This window comes from Mirounga angustirostris, unplaced genomic scaffold, assembly GCF_029215605.1.
Source record: "Mirounga angustirostris isolate CCGP_5_RB_7025 unplaced genomic scaffold, mMirAng1.0.hap1 SCAF_12, whole genome shotgun sequence".
NCBI lineage: Eukaryota > Metazoa > Chordata > Mammalia > Carnivora > Phocidae > Mirounga > Mirounga angustirostris.
In genome coordinates, this window is record NW_026991720.1 from 22,439,360 (window position 1) to 22,463,534 (window position 24,175).

Consider the following 24,175-nt stretch of genomic DNA (forward strand, 5'->3'; position numbering starts at 1 on the left):
GCTGCCAAGAGGTCCAAGAAGATCACTTCAGGCGGGGCTTAACCAGAGGTGACCTTTCTTACTGAACAATTGTGAAAAGTCTTATTCCAGCCATAATCTGCAAGCCACCTTGCCAGACATGCCTGTACTAGGTGTAGGAGACTCACGGAGGAATGCTGGTCACCAGCAGTGCACAGTTAATCCTTTTTTTGTTCTGTTTTTTTCCTCCTGATTCTCCCATTCAAAAATTATTTCCTCCGCCTGGAGTTACCTTCCTTGGTCTTTGTATGGCTGGGCACCTTCTTTTCTCACCTCAGACATCTGTCAAAGAAGCCTCCTTTCCTAGATCCTCCATGTAAACCAACATTCCTCCACAGCATAGCACCCTGTTTGAAAAACAACATGTATTGTTTATCTTGTCTTACTAGATTGTAAGCTCCACCGGAGCAGGGAGTGTGTGTGTGTGTGTGTGTGTGTGTACACGTAGACAGGTAATGACTGAATTAATGATGCCTAGTATTGTTAAACATGAGAATTTTAGGGATATGACAGCTTATAAGGAGATGAGGCAACGAGAAAGAACATATACTCTGAGGTTGGTTAAATGGATTCCTTTTAAGATTTTTTTTGGTAAAAATGTCTCATGGCAGGCTGCCTGGAATAGCTGATGTAATGATGTATTTTCTTAAACTGCATTCACATTTTAGAAATGTACATAACAAAATACTGTGAGCTGGTTCCAGTTACAGTAAAGTAAATTGGACTTCAACTAATTCTTTTACTGTTGACCAGGAAAGCTTTGTGGAAGAGATTTTTGCTGATTCTCAAGTACTTCACATCTCAGAAACAGATTTTTAAAAATAACAGCTTATTGAATTATAATTCATATACATTAAATTCACCTATTTAAAGCATGTAATTTGATGGCTTTTAAAAGCAAACTCAGTTGTGTACAGCTATTACCACATTTTCATCATAGAAGATTTTCTTCACCTTAAAAAAGATCCCTTAGCTATCACCTCCTCATCCCCAACCCTAGGCAATGACTGATCTACTTTTTGTCTCTATAGATTTGCCTATTCTGGAATTTTTCATGATGGAATATATAATATGTGGTCTATTGTGACTGGTTTTTTTCAGTTCCCGTCATGTTTTCAAGATTCATCACGTTGTAGCATGAATCAGTACTTCATACCTTGTATGGCCAGATAATTTTACAGCTATCACATTTTTATCCATTTGTCAGTTGATGAACAGTTGGGTTGTTTCTACCTTTTGGCTGTTTTGAATAGTTTCTATGTGGACGTACGTTTTCATTTCTCTTGGGTGTCTACCTAGGGGTAGAATTGCTGGGTGACATGGTAACTCTCTGGTCAACCATTTGAGGAACTGACAGACTGTTTTCCAAAGTGGTTGTACCATTTTACTTTCCTACCAGCTGGTATATGAGGTTCAGAACAGACTTGAAGGCAGAAGCCCACATAACTTAAGATTTCTTAATTTTTTATTTATTTTTATTTTTTAAAAAGATTTTATTTGACAGAGACACACACAGCGAGAGAGGTAACAACAAGCAGGGGGAGTGGGAGAGGGAGAAGCAGGTTGCCCGCTGCGCAGGGAGCCCGATGCGGGGCTCGATCCCAGGACCCTGGGATCGTGACCTCAGCCGAAGGCAGACGCTTAATGACTGAGCCACCCAGGTGCCCCGACTTAAGATTTCTTAAGATTTCATCACATCTAGGAGCACCTGCGTGGCTCAGTCATTAAGCCTTCGGCTCAGGTCATGATCCTGGGGTCCTGGGATCGAGCCCCACATCGGGCTCCCTGCTCAGCGGGAAGCCTGCTTCTCCCTCTTCCACTCCCCCTGCTTCTGTTCCCTCTCTCATTGTCTCTCTCTCTCTCGGTCAAATAAATAAAAAATCTAAAAGATTCGTCAAATCAATAAAATGTTAGGAAAGCATTGCTTTGTAAAGCACTTAGTAACAAGGATTAAATCACATTGGTCAAAGTGAACTTTTATTTCCCTATTACATGTGTAGGAGTTACCATTCAGTGTTCTGTAATATGTAAACATGGACAACACTAACATTGTAGGTAAGTGCAGGAACCCAAGGAGTATTTTGAGAGTGTAGTCAAAATATACTCATGGGCCACCTGGGTGGCTCAGTCAGTTAAACGGCTGACTGTTGATCTCAGGGTCGTGAGTTCAAGCCCTATATCACGCTGAGTGTGGAGCCTACTTAAAATATACTCAACATGGGAGAGCTGTTTTTGACATTTTGCTCAAACCCAAACTCTACTACTGAAGAAAATTCATTTTTTTCATGGAAAGTTTTAGAACAGGTAATTGATACAAAAAGTACACAGAAATGGTTGGTACAGATGACCTTGAAGTTTGTTTTTAATATTTTTATTTATTTGAGAGAGAGAGAGAACAGAGGGAGAGTAGGAGGGAGAAGCAGACTCCCGTGGAGCAAGCAGGGAGCCCGATGTGGGACTCGATCCCAGGACCCTGCGATCATGACCTGAGCCCAAAGGCAGCCTCTCAACAGATTGAGCCACCCAGGTGCCCCTGACATTGAAGTTTCTTTTGGACTTCCCTGATCCTGAGATCAAAACTGAATTTTTATTGCAAACTAGCCTCTGGCATTGAAGGTTAATCTATAATTGGTGAATTTATTGGAGTCATTCAGTTTCCTGCTGTGATTCTGAGAGAATCTTAGTTCAGAGGACAAAAAACCTAATTTAATATAAAACAACTAATAGGAGAAAGTTGACGTGTTAACACAAATACTCAACTGAAAACCAAAAGGCTTAGCCTGACAACCAAAACTTGTTTCAACACCTCTACTATATAATATACTAAGGAGCAGGGAGTTACTTGTGAAATTTCCTGCAATTAACTTTGCTCCAAGGCATGTACTTTGCAGTGGATATACATAGTTTTAGTATAGCAGCAATTCCCAGTTGAAACTTCAGATTTATACTTATCATAACCTGCTATTAATCAGTGTTCCCGTTTGTAGCAGCTTTAGTCCTCTAGTCCCCCTGACTCATTGCTTCTATTCTCATTTTGTTTTCCTTTGCCAAGTGTCCATGTAGTTTGTTCATTCAGAAACAGAATTGGTATGATTGTAGTGTAGTCACCCAGTAATTTTCAATTTTATATTATTTAACCTTGCAAGAGAGCTAATTATAATGGGTAATATGGTTAGTTTTATAAAGATGCTTGTCATATGAAATTGAGTATGAAGTTTGTTACTCTTGTGACATTAAAAGGAAAGTAGCAGATGCCATCTCGAAATTGATTTATTTTCATTTCCTGTATGATAGCATCTTTTTCTTTCTTTTCTCTTTTCTTCTCTTTTCTTTTCTTTCTTTTTTTAGCATCCCTTCCTGCTCTTCCCAGACAGCAATGATAAAAGCTCTGGAAAACTTAAAATGCAGCCAAGGGGATTAGTTTCAGAAACAACTGTAATTTTAAAGATTGATGGAAGGAAAGTTCTTTAATCCACAGGTAGCTTTTTAAGCACCCTTACTATTTTCCAGTTTCCCTTTTTACTTCCACATGTATTTTATCCACACTTGGCCTCTCTCCCTGCCCTCCTGGAAGCTCTGGTACTTCCACTGCAGTACAGCTTTCGTTTCTCTCCCACCCTTCCGGGCCATGTGCATCCTTGACCTTGACCCTATAAATTGTGTTTTTTTCCAATTTAATTTTACTCATTTTTCAACTGACTTGGTAGATCACTTATTTTGTGAATTAAGTTGACAAGTAAGGTTGAAAACAATTTTCTTATAAAATTGGGCAGTTTACAATTTAATTCTTTCTCACCTTTAGAGGGTTGCTAGCCAGTGGACTGGATACTCCTCTTATTTTGCTGGTGAGAAAAATCAACATTTGGGAAATTGCTTCCCCTAGAATGAAGTTGACTACAACAAAAGGAATGCTTCAGGGACTTGGACATTAAAATTAGAGAGGAGAAACAAATTTTCTTTTACTAGGCATTTAGAAAAATTTTAAACCATAAATTTATTTAATAGTACTATATTGTGGGCCTAGTGAATTTAAGCTTTCTCATGTTGGAAATATTTACTCCATCCTTCTTTTCAGTTAGGTAGCCTGTGAATCTTTCCAAACAATTAAAATTCTGGCTGAAGGTAACCCTGTCTTAAAATAACGCTCTGTGTTCCCCTAGTGTTTGCTAACTATATTCCTAGCCATTTTAGTGTAGTTACACAGACAAGAGCTACATGTATCTGTCTGCATGGATGATTGATCAGCCAACAACAACCGTCTGAGAACAGGCTTGAGAATTCAGTATCGATCCGTGCATGTTGGAATCATAAACATCATCCTGCCTTTGGAACAGCTGGATGTCATTATGAGTCTCCTGGACAGAGGCCAGGTGGAGCAGTTTCTCTTCAGCACTAGGGGGAAATGTCAGCTGTAGGAAATAAAGATAACATGCTGAGTTTGGGATTTGGTGGCTTCCACAATATTTAGCTAGCTCCATGGTCCACCTCCTCTGTCCATCGGCTTGGAGATACGCACATGTGGTGTTGGTATGTGGCCCAAGGGTTTAATTAACTGTACACAGAAAAACAGGGTCGTCTTAGGTTAAACAACTTAATGGAAACTCATTAGAAACACCACATTCATGTTCACTGATGGTCAGCATGAGGATCACAGAGCGGTCCGGGCTTTGTGGACGGTGGGATGTGAGCCAGGCTGTGGCCTGGAAAGACAGCCACAGCTGTGTTCTACCTTCTTTGCGCTGTAGTCTCAGGGCTCAGTCGTGAGGGTGTGGATGTGTTTTTCTCTTCACTTGCTTGTGATCACTGTGTATAGGCGAAGTCTGCCAGGTGTGGCCACTTACTTGTAATTGCATGAAGTATCTTTTCTAATGTTAAAGACAAACTAAATTATTGTCTAGTAATTAAAACTTTAGAGTACCAGCTAGCTCATTGTACATTAACTGCCCTTATTTATGGAAAGTTAATAACAAATCCTATTCCTGTGTTTTAGCTTGCAGTCTTTGGAGGTAAGCAGGGTCATACCAGGTCTGAATTAGGATGAACGGCCTCTAAAGAGCATCTGAGTGAGGCAGGGGTGTGTGAGACCAGCAAGGCAACAAGGAAATGGCTTTGGGGGGAACAGGAGCCTGTTTTCTTCCTTCTCATCTCTGTGCAGCATTCATTCTGCTCTGCAGACCTCTACAGGTGAAGTACTTCAGGGGAGGGAGCTGCAGTGCATGGGAGAAGATTTTCTAAGTCTGGCGGAGTGCTTTAACGTGTTCTGTAACTACACACCTCTGGTTGGTGGCCTGGCACTTAGCGGAATGGATCTGGTATTCCTCCAGGTTTTAGTGCCCTATGTCTTTGACCTTGCCCTTTCTGACATAGAACAAAAATGCCTGACCTTGGAATACTTAAAAATTGTAATGCTACCTCTAGTGAGATTTAAGTCTATCAGTCATATTGTAAAAATTCTTTGAGTGTTTACTAATTCTTATTAATTCCTACTAATTGCACTCCATTTTTTTTTTTTGAAAGGTGTGAGGAGGGAGTTGTGTTTGTTTTTTGCTTGCATGACCCTCTTCATAAGATCTTACTCTGTCTTTTAAAAGATACCCATAGGGATGCCTGGGTGTCTCAGTCAATTAAGCATTTGACTCTTCATCTCGGCTCAGGTCTTGATTCAGCGTTGTGAGTTCAAGCCCCACGTTGGGCTCCACACTGGGCATGGAGCCTCTCATGGACTAACCTGAGAACATTTATGAATCTGATGAATTCAGACTTCTTATATATTTTATCCACACAGAAACAAAGAAGACCCTCTCAGTTAAGCAATTGGATACATTCTTGAATTTATCCTCCAGCAGATTGGTGGCTTGATATATTATTCCATTAGCAGCGTGTCAGCCTTCAGTAAACTAAATATGGCGTGGCTAGCCTTATGGCTAGCTGGTTCTGTGCCATAGGACCACAGGAAGTCTTTGTGGGGGTCTGCTATGGGATTAGGCTTTCCTCATTGAAGTTGGATTCCAGTTAGTTATTTTAGAGAATGTTATTTTTAAATTTCAAAGCCATTTCTTCTTGCAAGTCCACCTACCTATATGAGGGCATTCCTCCTGACCAGCTCTTTTGAAGTTTTCCTCAAGATGTCTGTCACCTTTTAGGGCCCCTGCTTACCAAGTCCTTCACACAGAACAACTGCTTGGTCACATGAAATGCCATTCCTCAGGTTGAAGAAATAAAGGTTTCTGACTCCTCCTCGTTTGTGAGGGTAGAATTTCACTTTTTTTAGTGTTCACAGACTGTAAACAGGAGAAATTGAAAAATCCATTATTAATATTCCAACTTCTGAGGAGCTAGTAGAAGAGTGGAAAAGTAAACATCTGTTAGTTAACCGAAATTATTAACTGAAGGAAATCTGGAAATTTATTTGCTGTTTCAATCTTACAAAAATTAGACTACATGTATATTCACATGTATTTTTTAATACATCTAATAGATACCTCCTCCCCCACCTAAAAAGAAAAAAAAAGTTGAATGAATGAAATGGAATTTTATGGTTGGTTTTATTTTGAATACATATTGTAAGTGTATGACTGCATTTCATGATGGATTAATTACAATTGCTTGTAAGATGAGCAAAAGTCAATTAGTGGGGTTTTGAAAGGTCAGCAGCTGATTTTTCTCTGCTAAATCAAGGATATGAATAACATGGTTGAAATTCTCAAGTGATCCCAACTATTTAGCCATTAGCTTCAACCATAATGTCCGGAAAGTCCACAGAGAAGATCTGTGTAAGTCCTAGCGAATCATTAGGTCTAGACCACTAGAATCAAAAATTTGTGATTTTTTTTTTTTCTCTTTTTACCTAATTATGAGTAGGACTTTTATTTTCTTCCTCTCAGCCCTGCTCCCTGTTGAATTATGGAACAGGTAAATACCTTGAGTTGTGGCTTGCACAGTGAATCTTGACTTGAGAAGCCAGGGGTCCTCCCTCATAGGGGAGGGGGCCAGTGAACTCATAAGTTTGTTTGGATAGCATGCTTCTGGAATATGAAGAGTTTTTGGTTTTTTTTTTAAAGATTTTATTTATTTATTTGACAGAGAGAGACACAGCGAGAGAGAGAACACAAGCAGGGGGAGTGGGAGAGGGAGAAGCAGGCCTCCCGCCAAGCAGGGAGCCCGATGTGGGGCTCGATCCCAGGACCCTGGGATAGACCTGAGCCGAAGGCAGACGCTCAACGACTGAGCCACCCAGGCGCCCCGGAATATGAAGAGTTTTGAAGGAAAACAAGAGGAACTTGCTCTTGATGGGAAATGACCTGAGCAGTTGTTTTAAGGAAGCTTTCTCTGATTGCAGAGGCAAGAGTGTGGAGCCTGGAAGGCCAGGCCCTGATCTGAGGTGGAATGGTACGTTGGGCTTGGTGTAGTTACATGCCAGGGAAAACAGAAAAGGAACTAGAGAGATTTTGTTAGGACAAGTGAGTCTGGGGGCGCCTGAGTGGCTCAGTCAGTTAGGCGGCTGCCTTCGGCTCAGGTCATGGTCCCAGGGTCCTGGGATCAAGTCCCTCGTCGGCCTCCTGCTCAGCGGGAGTCTGCTTCTCCCTCTCCCTCTGCTCCTCTCCCAACTTGTGCTCTCTCTCTCTGTCAAATAAATAAAATCTTTAAAAAACAAACAAAAGAAAACCGAGTAGTGAGTCTGGAAAACCAACTGAGTACATGGAATAAAGGAGAAAGCCTAATCAAAGTCCTTCCAGAGCTTTGGAGCCTAGGGACAAGGGTGTTGGAGTCTACCTAGATATTAGGAGAAAAGATTAGGTTTTCAGGGAAATAATTTTAGATATGTCAAATTCAATAAGACAAGAAATACAAAGGACCAATTAGAAAGATTTGGTAGTTATCAACATAGACTTTCTTCTTTAAAATTGTAAATGAGTTTCCCAGAGTAAGAGTATATGAAGCTCCTGCTTCCATTATGAACACCACAGAATTCACACTGCTGTGCAGGTGAATGTCTTGCCAAGCAAGTTTTTCTGTTTGTTTGGCTTTAAAAGGAAGGAACCCAGGGCATTGGGGCATCTGGGGGAGTGGGATAGGTGGCCTTTGAGGAGAGGGGCAGTGGCTTTGATGACTCAGCCCCTAGCCATGACTGTACTGTGTGATGGTTTCTAAGTTACAGCATTTTGGGTGTTAAATCTGAAAAACAGATAAATATTATGCAAGGTAAAGTCTCTGGGGTGACTGCCCGCCTGGTAATTATAGTTCCTGGTAGGACAGGCCACGTCAAGCTCTGGGCATCCATAGGGCTTTAACCTGAAGGTAACAGCATGCTTTACCAAAATCCCACTTAAACGTTCACAGGAAATAGAGGAAGAAGAAATAACTTATGGTCAGTGGTTTATAAACCGCCAAGAATAAACCATGATCTGTGATTCATCCCCTCCTGTGTTTTTTCCTTTAAGCCATGTACCATCTTTTTGTGAGTCACCTGGAGTAGGGTGGCTTTACTTAAGAATTGGTGCTTTTTTTTTTTTCAGTGTGACTCATTTTAATTAACATGTATTCTTTGAGGTATACAGGTAGCTGAAATTTCTACTCTTAAGAAGGTGGCATATTGTGTTTTTGAATATTTGAGTCTAGTCCTTTGATGCCATATGAAGCCTATTTTATAGTCCTTTTTAGTAATGTGTAAATTCTTCCTTGTAAGGAACTGCAGTATTATACTTCTCTTTTTTGCAGATGAAGAAATTGAGATGCAGAGAGGAAGAGACCTGCCCAAGGTCAAAGAGCAAGTCAGTGGAAGGCCTGAGATTAGACTTGCGGTCTTCTAGGTTTCCCATCTGTTGTTTACCACTTTTGCTGGAAACAGTTCAGTCTAATGGAATTTGCTCTGCCCGATGTCTACAGTGTGTTAGGTGATATCTCTCACTGCTTCCTACACTCTAAAGCAGCCCAATAATGCCCCTTGAAAATGGATCCACATTCTCCTACCTTTAGTTTGCAATACCTCCACCTGGAGGAAGTGAGGGTGACAGCAGAGTGCAGGAAGGCACGCGGAAGGGCTCGGGGAGTGGCTCCACTACACGCTCCGGGCAGCTTAGTTGAGAGTCCTGAGCATTTTCAGAGAACCCGCAGGCAAATAGCCCTCTTCCCGTTTGTCCTGGGGGTAGAGTAGGGAGCATTTCCTGGCTGTGCAGTTCTACACACACGGATGCCAGCCTGTCCTAAGCCAGAGGCCATGGGGTAGGTAATGAGGCCTGAGCATGCAAGTTTTGAAAAAACTCCACAGGTAATTCTGATAGACAAACAGCGAGGATCTAAACTTACTAGGAACCATTACTCTGGACTGAAGGGGGTAAATGGTGCTGCTTTTGATGAGAGATCAGTATGATTTGAGTGTTTTTAAAAATTAAATATGAATATAAATTATTAGTTGAAGTGCCTAAACTGAGGAATGAGTGTTGTAATATTGTTAATATTAATATTGTAAGATCAGGCTGAAGAATCAGGCTTAATGGACTGCATTTTTGTAAGTGCTGATTTAGTCCAAAGCAAAAAGTAAGAGCTGTTTGCTCATCATAAACCAGACTTCGCAGGGATCTTTGGACTTCCTTTAAAAACTAAGGCAGCCAGTAATGGAACCAGCTGACTATAATCTCGAGATTGGGTTATTCTGTGTGTCTGGTTCTCTCCCTTTCAAAAAGTGGAAGATTAATATTTTTTAAAAGACTTTTGAACTGAGAGATGTTGGTATTTTATTACTATTATTAATAATTCTAGGGGAAATTATACCATTTTATGATGGATTTTTCCAAAGGCGAGTATCTTTATTTCACTTCCGGTTTACAGTTTAGGTTTCTTCTTCTTTTTTTTTTGTTTATTTATTTGAGAGAGTGTGGGAGCACGAGCAGGGGAAGGGGCACAGGGAGAGGGAGAAGCAGACTCCCTGCTGAGCAGGGAGCCCAACATGGGGCTCTGATCCCAGGACCCTGAGATCATGACTTGAGCCGAAGGCAGATAGATGCTTAACTGAATGAGCCACCCAGGTGCCCAGTTTAAGTTTCTTCTGTCAACATTTATCTTGAAAGAAGATTTTTATCTGCAAATTTTTTTTTAAAGCATTTTTTTTTTAAGATTTTATTTGACAGAAAGCAGATAGAGCAGGAACACAAGCAGGGGGAGTGGGAGAGGGAGAAGCAGGCTTCCTGCTGAGCAGGGAGCCCGATGCGGGGCTCGATCCCAGGATCCTCGGATCATGACCTGAGCTGAAGGTGGACGCTTAACGACTGAGCCACCCAGGCGCCCCTTATCTGCAACTTTTGAGAGATGTTTCCTTGGAGAGGACCCTCTCAGTAGTAATCACTCTGTTAGCCACTCTCAGGGCTGTAAGTTAACTGCTTTACAGATGGCCATAGCAGGGGTACCTGGCTGGCTCAGTTAAGCGTCTGCTTTCTGCTCGGGTCATGATCTCTCAGGGTCCTGGGATCAAGCCCCACGTTGGGCTCCCTGCTCGGCGGGACGTCTGCCTCTCCCTCCCCCACCCCCCCGCTCGTTCTGTCTCTCGTTCAAATAAATAAAATCTAAAAATAAAAAATAAAATAAAATGGCCATAGCCACGACATCCTGGTCTTCAAATGCTACCTTCTTTGCCCAGAACTGGGCTGTGTACTTTTCCTTTACTGCTATTCTGTTTTACAGGTGTGACTCAGCACATCCATAACATGGATCAGAAGAGAGACATAGGAAGGTAGAACAAATTATTAAGGGTTCTTTTACTTGTTGGGAACAAATACCTAGACAGAGCCACTTATTGGCAGCTTAAAAACTTAAAAGTAGTGAGGAAAGGGTATAAAAATCCCTCCTTGGAACACAGAAAACACCTACTTATAAAACACCTTGTCTGCCATATTTTTCAGGTCCTAAAGCACTTCTTCACATTACTTAAAGAGACTAAAACCTATACTTTGCGTGTGTGTGTGTGTTTTAAAGGTTTTTGTTGTTGCTTGATAGGAATATTCCTCTGCTAATGTTTTTGAGTAGCACCTGGAATGCTGAAACGACAGGAGAACTCCCAGGTCACTACGTGTGGGTATCCGTGAACAGCCATGGGCTACTTTTCTGTGGTTTAGCTACTTGAAAGCAACACATGGCCTCTGCGAAGTATCAGACAGTTGAGCCACAGAAATCCCTTAACATTCTCTGCTTAGAGATCATTCTGTTGGCCTTAAACTTGTGAGAAAGGAAGACTTTCCGGGGGGGGCGGGTGGCCATCTCTGAGGATATGCAGTTTCAATGCCAAGATGTAAGTAGCTTGTGCCTTCATGAAAATTTAGACAGTGCTCATTTCATCTGTTGACAGAGGCAGCATTATGGATAAGCCCAGGATTGAAACCCAGCTCCTTGGACGAGTTACCTAACCTCTCTGTGCCTCAGTTTCCCCCATATGCCAAATGGAGATGGTAATGGTACCTAGCTCATTGGTAATGGTACCTCGCTCGTTGGCTGTAGTGAAACTGAGTGTACATGTAAAGTGCTTACAGGGGCCTGGCTTGTAGCGAGGGCTTTGTAAGTGCACACTGTCGCTTCTGCCATTCCTGTTGCTATAATTATTAGTGTTAATTCTTGTTAACTCTTCTCTGCTCCCAGATCATGTTGAGTTTGTAAAACTTCCACATCCTTGTTTTTTTTCTTCTGAATTTATTTACCTTGATTTTTTTAGACTTATGTTTTATGTAAATATTTCAAACATGCGAAACTAGAAAGGACATATTCATAGGAAAATGCTATTTTTAAAGGTAAAAAAAAGCAAAAGTGTCCCTTGATGTGTGAAAAGTAGAAATCGCAAGCATATTACCTTGAGATATATGGATCATCTTATGTGCATGTACTGTACATAGTAATTACCATTTTGTAGACTTTATCCCCCAGCCTTAGAGTATAAGTATTTTTTTAACTATTCTTTAGCCTTTGAGTAGTTTTAAGTGGTTTTGGACCATGAAAAATTACTGGTTTGTTGAATATGTTGCTTCCTTCCTGGGATCGAGCCCTGCATCGGGCTCTCTGCTCGGCGGGAAGCCTGCTTCTCCCTCTCCCACTCCCCCTGCTTGTGTTCCCTCTCTCGCTGTCTGTCAAATAAATGAATAAAATCTTTAAAAAAAAAAAAATTGTAAGCAAAACGGCAGTGAAAATCTTACAACGTGATTGGGGTTATCTTGGAAGATTATTTTTGTTTTGCTTTTTTGATTAGGAATCTTTGCATTTATTTCCTGGTACATGGGAATCTTACTATAACATGGTTCTTTGGGAAGTTAGCCTTACAAAGGTGAAATGGCTCCTGTCCATGTAATACCACCAAGTCTCCATTACTTGGGGCTCAAGGTGGACCTGCTTTGCGTCAAGACCTGGTGCGTGGGAACAGGACTGAGCCGGCTGTCGTGTGATTCTCCGTGACATTACTGGCTAGACCTGAGCTGTCTAATATGAGATCTAGCCATGTGTCCTTATTTAAATGTAAATTAGAATTAAATAAAACAAAAAATTTCAGTTCTTCAGTCACACCAGCCCTCATGTGTCTGTCCATAGCCACATGTGGCCAGCAGCTACCATACTGGACAGTGCAGATACAGAACATTTTCATCATGCAGAAAGTTCTGTTAAACAGTGCAGCTCTGGCTTACTCTCCTGCTGCTCACCCCGACCATTAAGGAAGCCTTACACTGACAGGGAAGAGCTGACGGTTCCTCATGGGGGTTTCCAAAGCAGAGGGTGACATAGTTTGCCTGGTTTTGTATATAAGGTTTGATTGGAACACAGCCACACTCATTTGTTTACCCATTCTCTGTGAGTGCTTCTGTGCTAGGTGGCGGAGCTAAGGGTTGCATTGTTAGGCCAGGGTCCACACGTGGCCCACAAGGTCTAAAGTATTTATTCTGGTCCTTTATGAAAAAGTTTGTCAACCCCTTTTACCTAGACCAGGATTTCTCAACCTCAGCACTGTTGAATTTTGGCCCGGATAATTGTTGCAAAGGGCTGTCATGTGTATGGTAGGATGTTTAGCAGCACCCCTGCCTCTATCCACCCGTCCCCCTCCCCCATCCAGGTGTGACAACCAAAAATTTCTCCAGACATCACAAGTTGTCTGCTGGGGAACAAAATCACCCCTGGCTGAGAACCACTAATCTAAAGTGATGTGGCCTGACCAAACATTCATTTATAATACTGCCTAAGAGTGCTCACTCTAACAGGGAAAAAATACATTTAAAAGAGCAAAATAAATGAAAGAGTAGTTCTTATGCTGCTATACTTTAGCATTCCCTCCAGAAACAGAAATTTTTCTATAAAACATGATAGGGTAACTGAAGTAAGGAGCCTGGAGGCACGAAGATTCCACAGTTGACTGCTGAGGAGCAAATAGAATGGAAGTTACCGCATCTCTGAAGTGATGGGAACACGTAGTTTATTTTACAGGTTTGCAGGGCCTGTTTCCTTTATAAAACACTACGTGACTGCAGAGTTCTTGTTGACTTTGCTGTGTGTGTGAATGTTCTCTCTGTATACCCAGCACCTTGTGCTGCATCTGGCAAGAAGGGAGTTGATAAATGCGTATGAAAATGATTGTTAATAAATTCAGTAAATCTTAGGATTATCTGTGATTTTAAGTGGCCCATGTAGGTTCCTACCTTCATTAGCCAGAAGAATTAGAAAACTGATTATATTTACCTCCATTAAAGGTGATGAGAATTGAATTAAGCATCAAGGCGTATAAAATTGTGTTCTTCTTGAGATCTGGCGCTTGAATACTTTTCAGAGTGGGCATTTTCAAAGCTGTAGAAAAAGGCAATACTAAGAGATAACTACTCATAAGAATGTAGAGTGCTGTAAGGTTTGGGGGCATGCATTTTAATTCAACAATGTATGTACTATGTCTGAATTCTTAGTTTAGAACATGGAGTGAATTAGAATTGGGACAATTGCCTTTGAAAGCCAATATCAGGTATACCTTTATCTGACTCTTCAAAGTAAAATTAAGTTTTAAATTTTATTTTATTTTTTAAGTTTTAAATTTTAAAATTGGTATTGAAAAGAATATGTAATAGAGATCACATTTAACAGAGCACTTTTATGGAAAACTTCATGTGGTTGATCATTTCGGAAGATAAGCAGTTTTGACTACTGAATTCAAGTGAATTTTAGGTGAATTTGTTTTTTTCCATGCATGACGTATTTCTGTTTGTTTTTTCAGATCTTACCAATATATTTGAGTCCTTCCTGCCCCAGTTGTTGGCCTATCCCAACCCCATAGATCCTCTCAATGGTGATGCTGCGGCCATGTACCTCCACCGACCAGAAGAATACAAGCAGAAAATCAAAGGTAAGAAGGCAAATCGTTTAACCTAGAGACAGAATACGTGTATTGGGCTTTGATCGTTAAAAGCCCTTCTTAGTTAATAATTTTTCTCAGGCCTTTAAAGCAGACCGCTGTCTGTGGGCTGGAGCAGAACTCACTAGCCCCTATAGTTCCAAGGGGTCATTGACACCTTCGGAAGGCTGAAGGTCCCAGCAAGGAAGACGAGAAGGAGTGAGAAAGAGCAAAAGAGAAGATGAGAAAGTGGGGGGCACCTGTTAGGTGGTGGTGGATGTGACCCTCCCAGAAATCCCTGTGGACCCCTGTCCAAAAGAACCTTAGCCTTCACTTGCTTCCTCTTGTCTTGTAAAACTAGAAAACTGGGGCTGGAGAGTGATGTATTAAATGAAAGGCCTAATCTCCCATTTGTTTACAGACAGTATCATCCTGGCCCGTCAGGAAAGCTGTTAACTTTGGAAGTTGGGAAATGCCAAATTTATCCTTAAGCTTTTTCTATCATATCATTTTACCTCTTGAATTAAGAATACCCAACTGGCTTCTTTTCTTGGCCCCATACTGGTTTACTTTAGAAAGTTTACATCTGGGCACATTTCTTGTCTGCTGCAGATATCTGGCCCCAGGGCCCAGTTTTCTAGTAAAACTTGAAATGTGCTGTGCTAGGTAGAAATGTGCTTGTGGTAGGAGAGCTAGTTTTCTCATCCTTTACCATTTAGAATCCTCCTTTCTCACTCTGAAACCATTGACCTGCTAATGGGACATGAAGTTCATTAACATGAACTTGTGGTTTCAGAAGAACATCTGTAACTTTATACCGGTTTACTGGTGTTCATTTTTACCTCTCTGTGTGCTTGAGAACCTTCGTAGTGAAAAGTCTAGATAAAATTCCACCAGAAAGGAAAGGAATTCAAAGTCATTTTAGTATATGTGCTGCCGAAGCGAGCACGGAATTCAAAGTCATGAAAGTAGGCCTACTCTCCTTACCAAATGGCAAGCATCCATATTTACCTAATTGTTAGCATGACTTACCCGTCTATGTAGCAGTTCAGATTGTCAACTTCTGCGGTCCATCTGCAAGAGGTGAGAGCCTGGAATATATAGGTCTTCACTCTTAACTGTGCAAGTATGAGACAGGCGCATCTGAGGTTTTCCTTTGGTTTTCTCATTCTTCTCTGATCTCTGTAGGGTACTGTTTGGTACTTTTGTTGAGATAAAATAGAAATAAATCTCCAATTAATTTATTTAGGCCTCAGGTGTCTTTGCAAATTAATAATCTAATTTATGTAGCAGAATATCTGTATAGCCAAACATGTATTTCAAGGGGGAAAAAGAACAGTCCGTTTCAACCAGATAAAATTCTATTATGAGACTGTATTAAAATTGTGACACAGGAATCACTTAACAGTGTCTGCAGCCCACAGATAATCTCCGTGCGGAGCATATTTCTGTAGTTCTTACATTAATTATGCCTCAGCAATTTAGCACTATTCCTGTTTTAGTACATATCTGCTATAGTACCAGTTACAAAAGGAATCCAATCTACATTTTTATTTTAGAATGGCAAGCTCTAGCTTAGGGAATTGAGCTTTCTGAAATGTCAATGTTGGCTATCATTTTGTCTTCCTGAGTAATGTGAAAATCAGGGCTGTAAGAACTATCCTGATGGTTTAGATGCGCTCCCCTGGCCCCCAGCCTGGGGGCTTGTTCTCCCAATTCTCCCCTGCCTCCCAGCACTGGGTTCTCCTCTGCACCCAGCCTGTCAGAGGCTTCCCCCTTTCAGAAGCCTCTGTCTGCTCCTGAGGACCTCTTTGTCCTGCTCTTGATTTCCTGTCATTTTCAAACTTCTCACTTCCTTGCCCTAAACCCCTGCTAGTTTGTTTTCCCCCTTCTACTGATAATCTGTGACCCCATTTCTTCCTAATCATATGCACCCTGCTCAAGACCCATTTTCCTGACTTCTTTGTGGCTCTCGTATTTTGCCCCTTCCGTTCCTGAAAACCTTTCTCATTCCATTCCCAAACGTGGTCATTCTCTCAAGAGTCTGTCATTCAGCCCTCCCTTACCCTCCCTCCCCACTTGGGGAGCTGATTCGCCCCTCACTGCTTTAGATAATTCCCTGCAGGTAGGTGATTTCCAAAAACGTGTCTAGATGTGGGAACTCCCTCCCAAGCTGCTACCAGACATTTCTGTAGCTAGCCTCACAGGTCAGCGTATGTAACCTTTCTTACCATGGATTTTCGTCAGCACTCCCATTTTTTTGATGTTTTTTATCATGTAGATAGGAGCTGCCTGTGGGATGGGCACCAGTGAGCTGTCTAAAGATATTGTTGGGGCGGCATCGTACCTGCCGTTCACGGCTTTCTCTCACTTTGTGTGAGCTCCATCTTTGCCTTTACTCCTAGATGGAGCAATATGTGGACCATCACATTGGATGAATTTCAGATACCCAACTATATTCCCTTCCTTAGGGAAAGTTTCAGCCTAGAGATTAACTTAACCATATACTCACCATCAAACTACAGCAAGACCTATACATTTTCCTTTATTTGCTTCAGATACAAATGTAGTTCTGACATACTGGCCACGTCCTTCTCACTTGTGCTTTTTTTTTTTTTTTTTTTTTTAAGATTTTTTTTTATTTATTTGAGAGAGAGCACAAGCAGGGGGAGCAGCAGGCAGGGGTAGAGGGAGAAGCAGGCTCCCCACTGAGCAGGGAGCCCGATGTGGGGCTCGATCCCAGGACCCTGGGATCATGACCTGAGCCGAAGGCAGACGCTTAACCGACTGAGCCCCCCAGGCGCCCCCTGCCATGTGCTTTTGGCGAGGCTGTGCCTTTCGCATGGAATGGCGTGTCCTGTGCTGCGGCTGAGACTTCCTTCAAGGGTCAGCGCAGATGTGCCTGCCTTCCCGGTCTCAGAGGCCAGAGGCCCTTCCTCCATGCTTCCCTCCGATGGCACTGGACAGCTAACTGCTTTTATCTGCATCTGTCTCCTGCTCATGAATGACCTTGTTCTTCATTTTCCTGTCTCCTGAAAGGTCTTGTCCTAGTAAGCTAAGCAGTTAAAACTATTTATTTCCTCGAATATACTAAGGAGGACTAACAGTATCACCTTACAGTGTCAGAGAGAAGTGTCAAAGTGCAGCAACTTTTTTCTACAAATGCAGCAAAGTAGCTGACCCATTAGAGGGTAAAAATAGCATTTCTGGGACTGTAATAAACATTTCTCTCCAAAAGGTAAATTCAGGTAAGTTCTTACCTAATCAGGAGCTTTTAGAATCTCATCTCTGCCTAAAACTTCATTATAATGAATTTGTAGGATTCTGAATCAGAAGTCTGTAAACTTTTTCTGTAAAGGGCCAGATTCGGCCACATGTAGTCTCCGTCACATATTCTTTCTCTTTGTTCCTTTTTTTTTTTTTCTTTTAAAACAACCCTTTGTGGGAGTGCCTGGGTGGCTCAGTCGTTAAGCGTCTGCCTTCAGCTCAGGTCATGATCCCGGGGTCCTGGGATCGAGCCCCGCATCGGGCTCCCTGCTTGGTGGGAAGCCTGCTTCTCCCTCTCCCACTCCCCCTGCTTGTGTTCCCTCTCTCGCTGTCTCTCTCTCTCTCTCTGTCAAATAAATAAAATCTTAAAGAAAAGAAAAAAGAAAAACTGGGCCTAAGAATGCCCCAAAAGACTTGGGAAAAAAAAAAAAAAACCTTTAGGGGTACCTGGGTAGCTCAGTCAGTTGAGCATCTGCCTTCAGCTTGGGTTGTGATCCCGGGGTCCTGGGATCGAGTCCCTCATCGGGCTCCCTGCTCAGTGGGGAGTCTGCTGCTCCCTCTGCCCCTCTCCTCCATTCGTGCTCCTCTCAAATAAAATCTTTTTAGATAAATAAATAAATAAACAACCCTTTAAGTATATCAAAAATATTCTTCGCTAGGCCCCTGTGTTATATTATTCCAATCTGGCAGGCTCATTTGGCCATTTTCCTTCTCTTACTCTTGTGTTCAGTCCCTGTGACTCCACAGGAGGAAAAACAAAGCGTAAGGATGTGAGGATGTGTTTCTCTCCTGCTGGCACTCTGAACAGGTTTCTGTCTTGTCTCTTGGCTATTTACTGAAAAACAGTATACACTTAGAGTTTTAGGTACAAGTTTGTTTGTTCAGCAGTTCTTAAAATTTTCTTCCAGCCAGCAGATTCAGCCTAGGCTGTAGCTGCATAAATCTTCAGGTAAATAATAGGTGATAAAGTGACTCAGGCTCACTGTGTCTCCAGATAGCAGCTCATTCCTGAGCAGATTGAGAGACTGTTTGCACCAACTGCTTCAAAAACCTGACAGGCAGGATCTGTTTAGACTAAAATCTATTCCTAAAATAATAGATCTGGGCTGACTGTAATTACATAAATGCAAGTCTAAAAATGATAGGGGATTTCCTTATAAATTACTATGGAATCATAACTAGTCCTGTTCTACCTGGGAGGGTGAATAGTTTTATTAACACAGAGATGAGAAGAAAGTACAGGGGGGCGCCTGGGTGGTTCAGTCGGTTAAGCATCTGCCTTCGGCTCAGGTCATGATCTCAGGGTCCTGGGATCGAGCCCGGCATCGGGCTCCCTGCTCCGCGGGGAGTCTGCTTCTCCCTCTCCCTCTGCCTACTTGTGCTCTCTATCTCTCTGTCAAATAAATAAATAAAATCTTTAAAAAAGAAGAAGAAGAAAGCACAGGGTTCACACTTACCCAGTCCTGTGAGTTTGGAGGAGCGCGGCCATACCACCAAGGCAAGAGTGAGGGTGGCTTGGCGGCTGAACTGGAGGCTGGTTCACACCAGACACTGTCCTGGACACGCCTGCTGGCTTCCCCGTGCCTCGAAGCCAAGGCCCAGGGTGGCCGGCTGCCTCGTACACATCCACCTGGGAGGTGATGGCCCAGGGGAGTTCTGGGCTAGAGATGCAATATGTATCTACTCCCCTGCAAATCAGATGTTCTGCTTTGCCTCTTACTAAGGGGGCAAAATGCATGAACTCCAGAGACGTCTTCCGTGGGGTTTTCCCCTTAGCTTCTGGGACCATACCCCGTCAGGTAAGGAAGGCTCGAGCTTGCCTGGGCCTTTGCCAGCTTCGGGGGTCACTGAAGCCCATGCGTGCCTGCTCACAGCCCCTGTTTTTTTCTATCCCTGCCCCCTGTGCAGAGTACATCCAGAAATACGCAACGGAGGAGGCACTGAAAGAGCAGGAAGAGGGCACCGGCGACAGCTCGTCGGAGAGTTCTATGTCTGACTTTTCGGAAGATGAGGCCCAGGATATGGAGTTGTAGTAGAAAAAGCACCTGCTTTTCAGAAAGACTATTATTTCCTAACCATGAGAAGCAGACTATAATATTCATATTTAAACAAAGCAATTTTTTTTATTACTAAACAAGGTTTTTATGAATAATAGCATTGATATATATATATTATATATCACCCTTTAGATCTTGATTTCTTGGTCATTTCTCAACCTGAGGTGCATAGCATATTCCCACATTCCACTTTGGTAGCAATATGCGGTCGGAATGCATGCATTCGTAAGTCCATTTGGCCAAGTCAGCCTGTGTGCTACTGAACTATCAAAAGAAACAGCCGCTCTGATAGGTAGACGTGAGTAAAAGTAACAGGAAAAAAGTTGCTTCTTTTATTGATGGTTCCAAAGAAACAAACCAAACCCACCAGCTCTTGGGTGTGATGCTAGAATAGTGCTTTTTCAAAATGGACGGGAGGCGCTGGGGGAGGACCAGGCCTGCTGGGGGAGCGTGTAGAGCCAGCCACGTCAGAGCCCGAGCCGCTCCTACCTGTGAATCCCAGGTGGCCCCGTGTCTGGAGTAACATTATCAAGCAGGGAGCTAATTGGAGTATTGAAACATAAAACAATTTTTGACTCTGGATTTTAAGTACTTTTATATGTAGATTCCTGCCTGTCTCACTACCAGGCCCTGCAGCCACAAGTGTTCTGCTTTGGAGAACCATTTGGAAGTGTTTTCTGAACCTGATTCTTTTTCTTGGGCTAGAGCTTGTAATCCATACCTTTTTGAGGGGACAGGACAGGACAGGAGGAGTAAAGTGACTGGGAAGGTGTTCATCTCCTCCAGCACGTGCAGAGTCACATCCTCATCCTATTGGCCACTTTGAGACTGCTACCCTGGACTAAGAGCTTTAAATTTGAGGGTGGTTGTGGGTGTTTTTGTTCGGGTTGGAGCTTTCCCCCCCGCCCCCTCCTTTCCTTTCCAGTTTTTTTTGTTGTTGTTCTATTTTTTTTTTAATGGTGTGTGTGTGTGTGAATTGTGCTTAGGTTGCAAATTTAATCTTCACCTCCCAAGAGATGGCCTCCTTGGACAGCCGCTCAGTGGACCATTAGACTCGGCAAGAAGACCCGTCTGGTGGCCCGGGTACTCTCATTAATGTTTTTGGTTTTGTTTTCCCTTCTGCTGCTCTTGGCAGGCAGCAGCCTGGTCATCATCTGCTTGTGGGAGTGGGAAATGGGTATTTTAGACCCAACACACATTCTAAATTTAAAATGAGTAATAATTGGAACAAGTAAAGGTCCTTGTACCCAAAGGGACTGTACGCGGGAAAAACAAACCACTTTTTTCAGAGCGGGACTGAATAGGAGGAAAGAGTTGAGAAATACGATGCAGTAGAACAGGTGTTGAAGGAAGAATATATTCTCTCCTGTATGTGTTAAAGAGGAAATCAGACAGTTTAAAATGCCTGTTAATCAAATGTTTACTCAGCTCACCATATGTCCAGGTTGCCGGCAGAGTTTCTTTTCAGATATGAGTGTGTTACCTACTGAATTTGGAGAACCTTAGACAGCAAGTCTGTATCCCTTTTTTGCCACAACCAATAGGACAATAGCAGAATTAGCCAATTCTGAAACCTTCTAAAAGACAATTCTTGAACGTCCCACTGGGATAATTGAATTTTTCTTTCTGGTGTGTGTTTTTAGTTTAGAAGTGCTATCTGTTCCACAAGATTGGAGTCAATGAGGTTGGAAGATATCCTATCTTTTTTTATTCAAAAAGCACAATCAATCTTTTCTTTGAAAATCTATATAAAGTACAACTTGCTTTTAGCATGATTATTTTCCTAAATAAGAGACAAAGAATTTACTTATTTTATGTTAATTACGGGCATGAAGCAAAAAGGTTTTCTTTAAAAAAAAAAAAAATTTAAAGTGCAGTTAGTAGGGCTGTGGTTAGTTAACCGTACTGAGTTATCTATCTAGCATTTGTGGCTTGTTGGAGGGGTAGTGTTAACTATTTAACATGGAATGGTGTGCTTTAACTTCTCTAGCGCGTTGTCTTCTCATTACTTTGGGGGAGGGAGGGTCTCTGCTGGCCTTGTCCGACCTGCTTACCTGCCCAAGTAGCAGTTGCTTGTGCTATAACCGTTTAAATTGTAGGTGCGACTTAGGGTAGGCTTTAAAGTGCTGGGTGGTGGTTTGAGTTCAAACAATAAAAAATTGTATTTTTTCAATATTGTATAAACAATAGTGTTCTAATTACCTTTCAAAAAAAATAATGTCCAAATAGTAATTGCTTTTAATCTTGACAAAACCAACAAAACAAGTAGAGCCAAGTTTTGGGGAATGTATGTGAGCCATGGCTCTGCTCCCCGACTAAATACCTTTTTCTCGAAAAAGACATCGGCTCGCCGCAGAGTGAACGCCCTGGCACTGGGAGTCTGGTGGTGCGGAATTTCCAAATGAAGACGTGTCGGGGGAGGTCACGGGGGTTAAGAAGCGGATCTGAGTATGGCTGCAGCATGTGTGCGTGTGTGTCTGTCCATCCAAATCTGTCTGATGAAGGTGTAACGAGGCTTCCCTGTTAGCACAGGAAGCTCCTGGAATTTGCTACCCAGATCACTCTGTACCCTCTCATTCTGTGCAAATCTATCCTTTCTGGGCACTAACCTTGGTCCCATGCATGCTTTCGGCTGTGTGTGGGGCTTTTCCTCTCCTCTGAGAAATTGGTTTTTGATGAGTTGAACAGAATCCCTTTTTATGCTAACTTTTTGTCCCTTCCTGTACCTGGGAGAGGTAGGTAGGAGAAGGAGACCATGCTTCTAGGTACAGAGGGAGCTGGAAGAAAGCCTGGCTATGAATCAGAGGACTCTGGCCCCCAGTGATCGATGATACAGTACTAGAAGCGGGGGTGACAGCACCACAAGCTTTTCCAGGTTTCCCGTCATAACACTCAGAAAAGCTTGCTTTTAAAGGTGGTGGTAGCAGGTCAGAGTTGCTTCTCGCAGTTTCCCTCCCTTTCTTAGTGTACCATCGTTTTTGAAGTTTTTGTGGTTGACCGGCGCAAGCCATCCTTTGCCCCTGTTCAAATGACCGAGCTCAAGCTCTCGCCAAAACCGAGAAGCGAGGCGGCCGCAGCCCCGAGCCCGGAGCCCGGAGCCCGCTGCCCTCTGGCAGCCCCAGCACTGGGGCCTGGGGGGTTGCATTTCGTGGTAGCCAAGCGAGACGATGGCATTTTGCTCTTTTTGTCTTCGATCTTATCGCCCTCCTTGAGGTGACTGTGCAGTTTCAACCAGCATTTTATACTAGTAAGGTAGTTCTCAGAAGTTGCCATATGTCTCTCCAGTACCTAACGCCGTTCTTCCACTTCAGAAGCTGTTCTCGTTGCCAACTGGCTGATCTAAGCTCCTGAGGAGTGTCTCCCCTCGAAGGAATTTTTTTTTCTCCTCAGAATGCTCCCTGAAGCCCTCGTTGGCCTTGGCCTGACACTTGCTTTTCATTAGGCCTCCTGTTATGGCTGAGAATCATGAAAGACAGATCCTCTGCTAGCCTTCATGGGTGAAGTTTCTAGACACCAAGTTTCTGGAAACTGGTGTTTGATTTTAAATGGCGCATGGCCCTTCTACGTTCTAGGGACTCAATCAGAAAAAGTGAAAGCCATTAACGAGTTAGAGTTCCATTTCCTTTTACCAACTTCCTAACCGGGTTCATGGCCTTCTTGACTAAAATCAAATCATTTCTGATTGAGCGCAAAGACCTGCGTTTTCTTTGGACTTCTGAATCCATGTTCATATTTTCTCTGGCCACTGAACACCTTGGCAATTCCATCCAGGATTGGGGTGGAGGCCCCTGGGGGAAGGGGGAGCTCACCGTCGTTGGGCGGGCAGGGTCTCCACCCATCTGAGGAAGGGCCAGGACTTCACTTCAGCAAATACTCGTCTTGGCTGTGGGCTTGGGAAGAAATGGCCATTATTTACTGATTGTATTTGGTACATATTGTGTGATACTTGAAGAGAAAAGGGACTTACCAGCCCTTAATTGAAATCTAAGCTTTTTATCGCTTATTTTTTCCTTGCCCTATCTCCTCCCTTCCACCATTTTCCTTGCATTGTGATGATCTAGTGGGCACTTCTGTCAACAGGACAAATGCCTCCTCTGACTATAACCTCTTAATAGTTGTGTATAATGAAAACTGTAAACTTTTTTAAATAAAATGTGTATATACCTTGGCAAATGGCTGGACCTTGATCAATAAGATGATAGCCTCAATGATTACTTAGCCCTTTCTTAAAAACAACTCCCTCCTTATTCATCTGACTCCTCTCAGCAGCAGACATTGGCTTATTTTTGTTTCTGAGTGAGAAGCTCTTACAGAGGCAGGTAACTGGGTTAGTGTGGGAAGGGTGACACTCCCTTTAGACGGTCGTAACTGAGGCCCCACCTCCAGAGTCCTGTCTCTGCAGCTGGAATGGCTGGTGACTGCTGACTGTAAACAAGGCTGGCTGTGAGGCTTCTCCACAACCTTGAAGGCCTTGAAAGGCCTCCTCTTCTGTGAA

The 24,175-nt window shown here is 42.7% G+C and overlaps 1 protein-coding gene and 1 long non-coding RNA gene across 5 annotated transcripts in view; both read left to right on the forward strand.

Annotated features, from left to right (window-relative positions):
• The window catches only part of UBE2H (ubiquitin conjugating enzyme E2 H), a 108,657-nt gene extending 84,814 nt beyond the window's left edge, over positions 1-23,843 (forward strand). For all 4 annotated transcript variants that reach the window (XM_045864275.3, XM_045864274.3, XM_064574957.1 and 1 more), the window contains 2 exons: positions 14,240-14,368; positions 19,532-23,843. In XM_045864275.3, the coding sequence (XP_045720231.1) occupies positions 14,240-14,368; positions 19,532-19,656 (254 nt within the window). In that variant the 3' untranslated portion in view covers positions 19,657-23,843. The remainder of the gene's footprint in view (positions 1-14,239; positions 14,369-19,531) is intronic.
• On the forward strand, positions 1,839-13,058 carry LOC135362071 (uncharacterized). Its single transcript, XR_010406380.1, has 2 exons — positions 1,839-7,407; positions 8,737-13,058. It is a non-coding gene; the product is annotated as an uncharacterized LOC135362071 (long non-coding RNA).
• Positions 23,844-24,175: the final 332 nt, after the last annotated feature.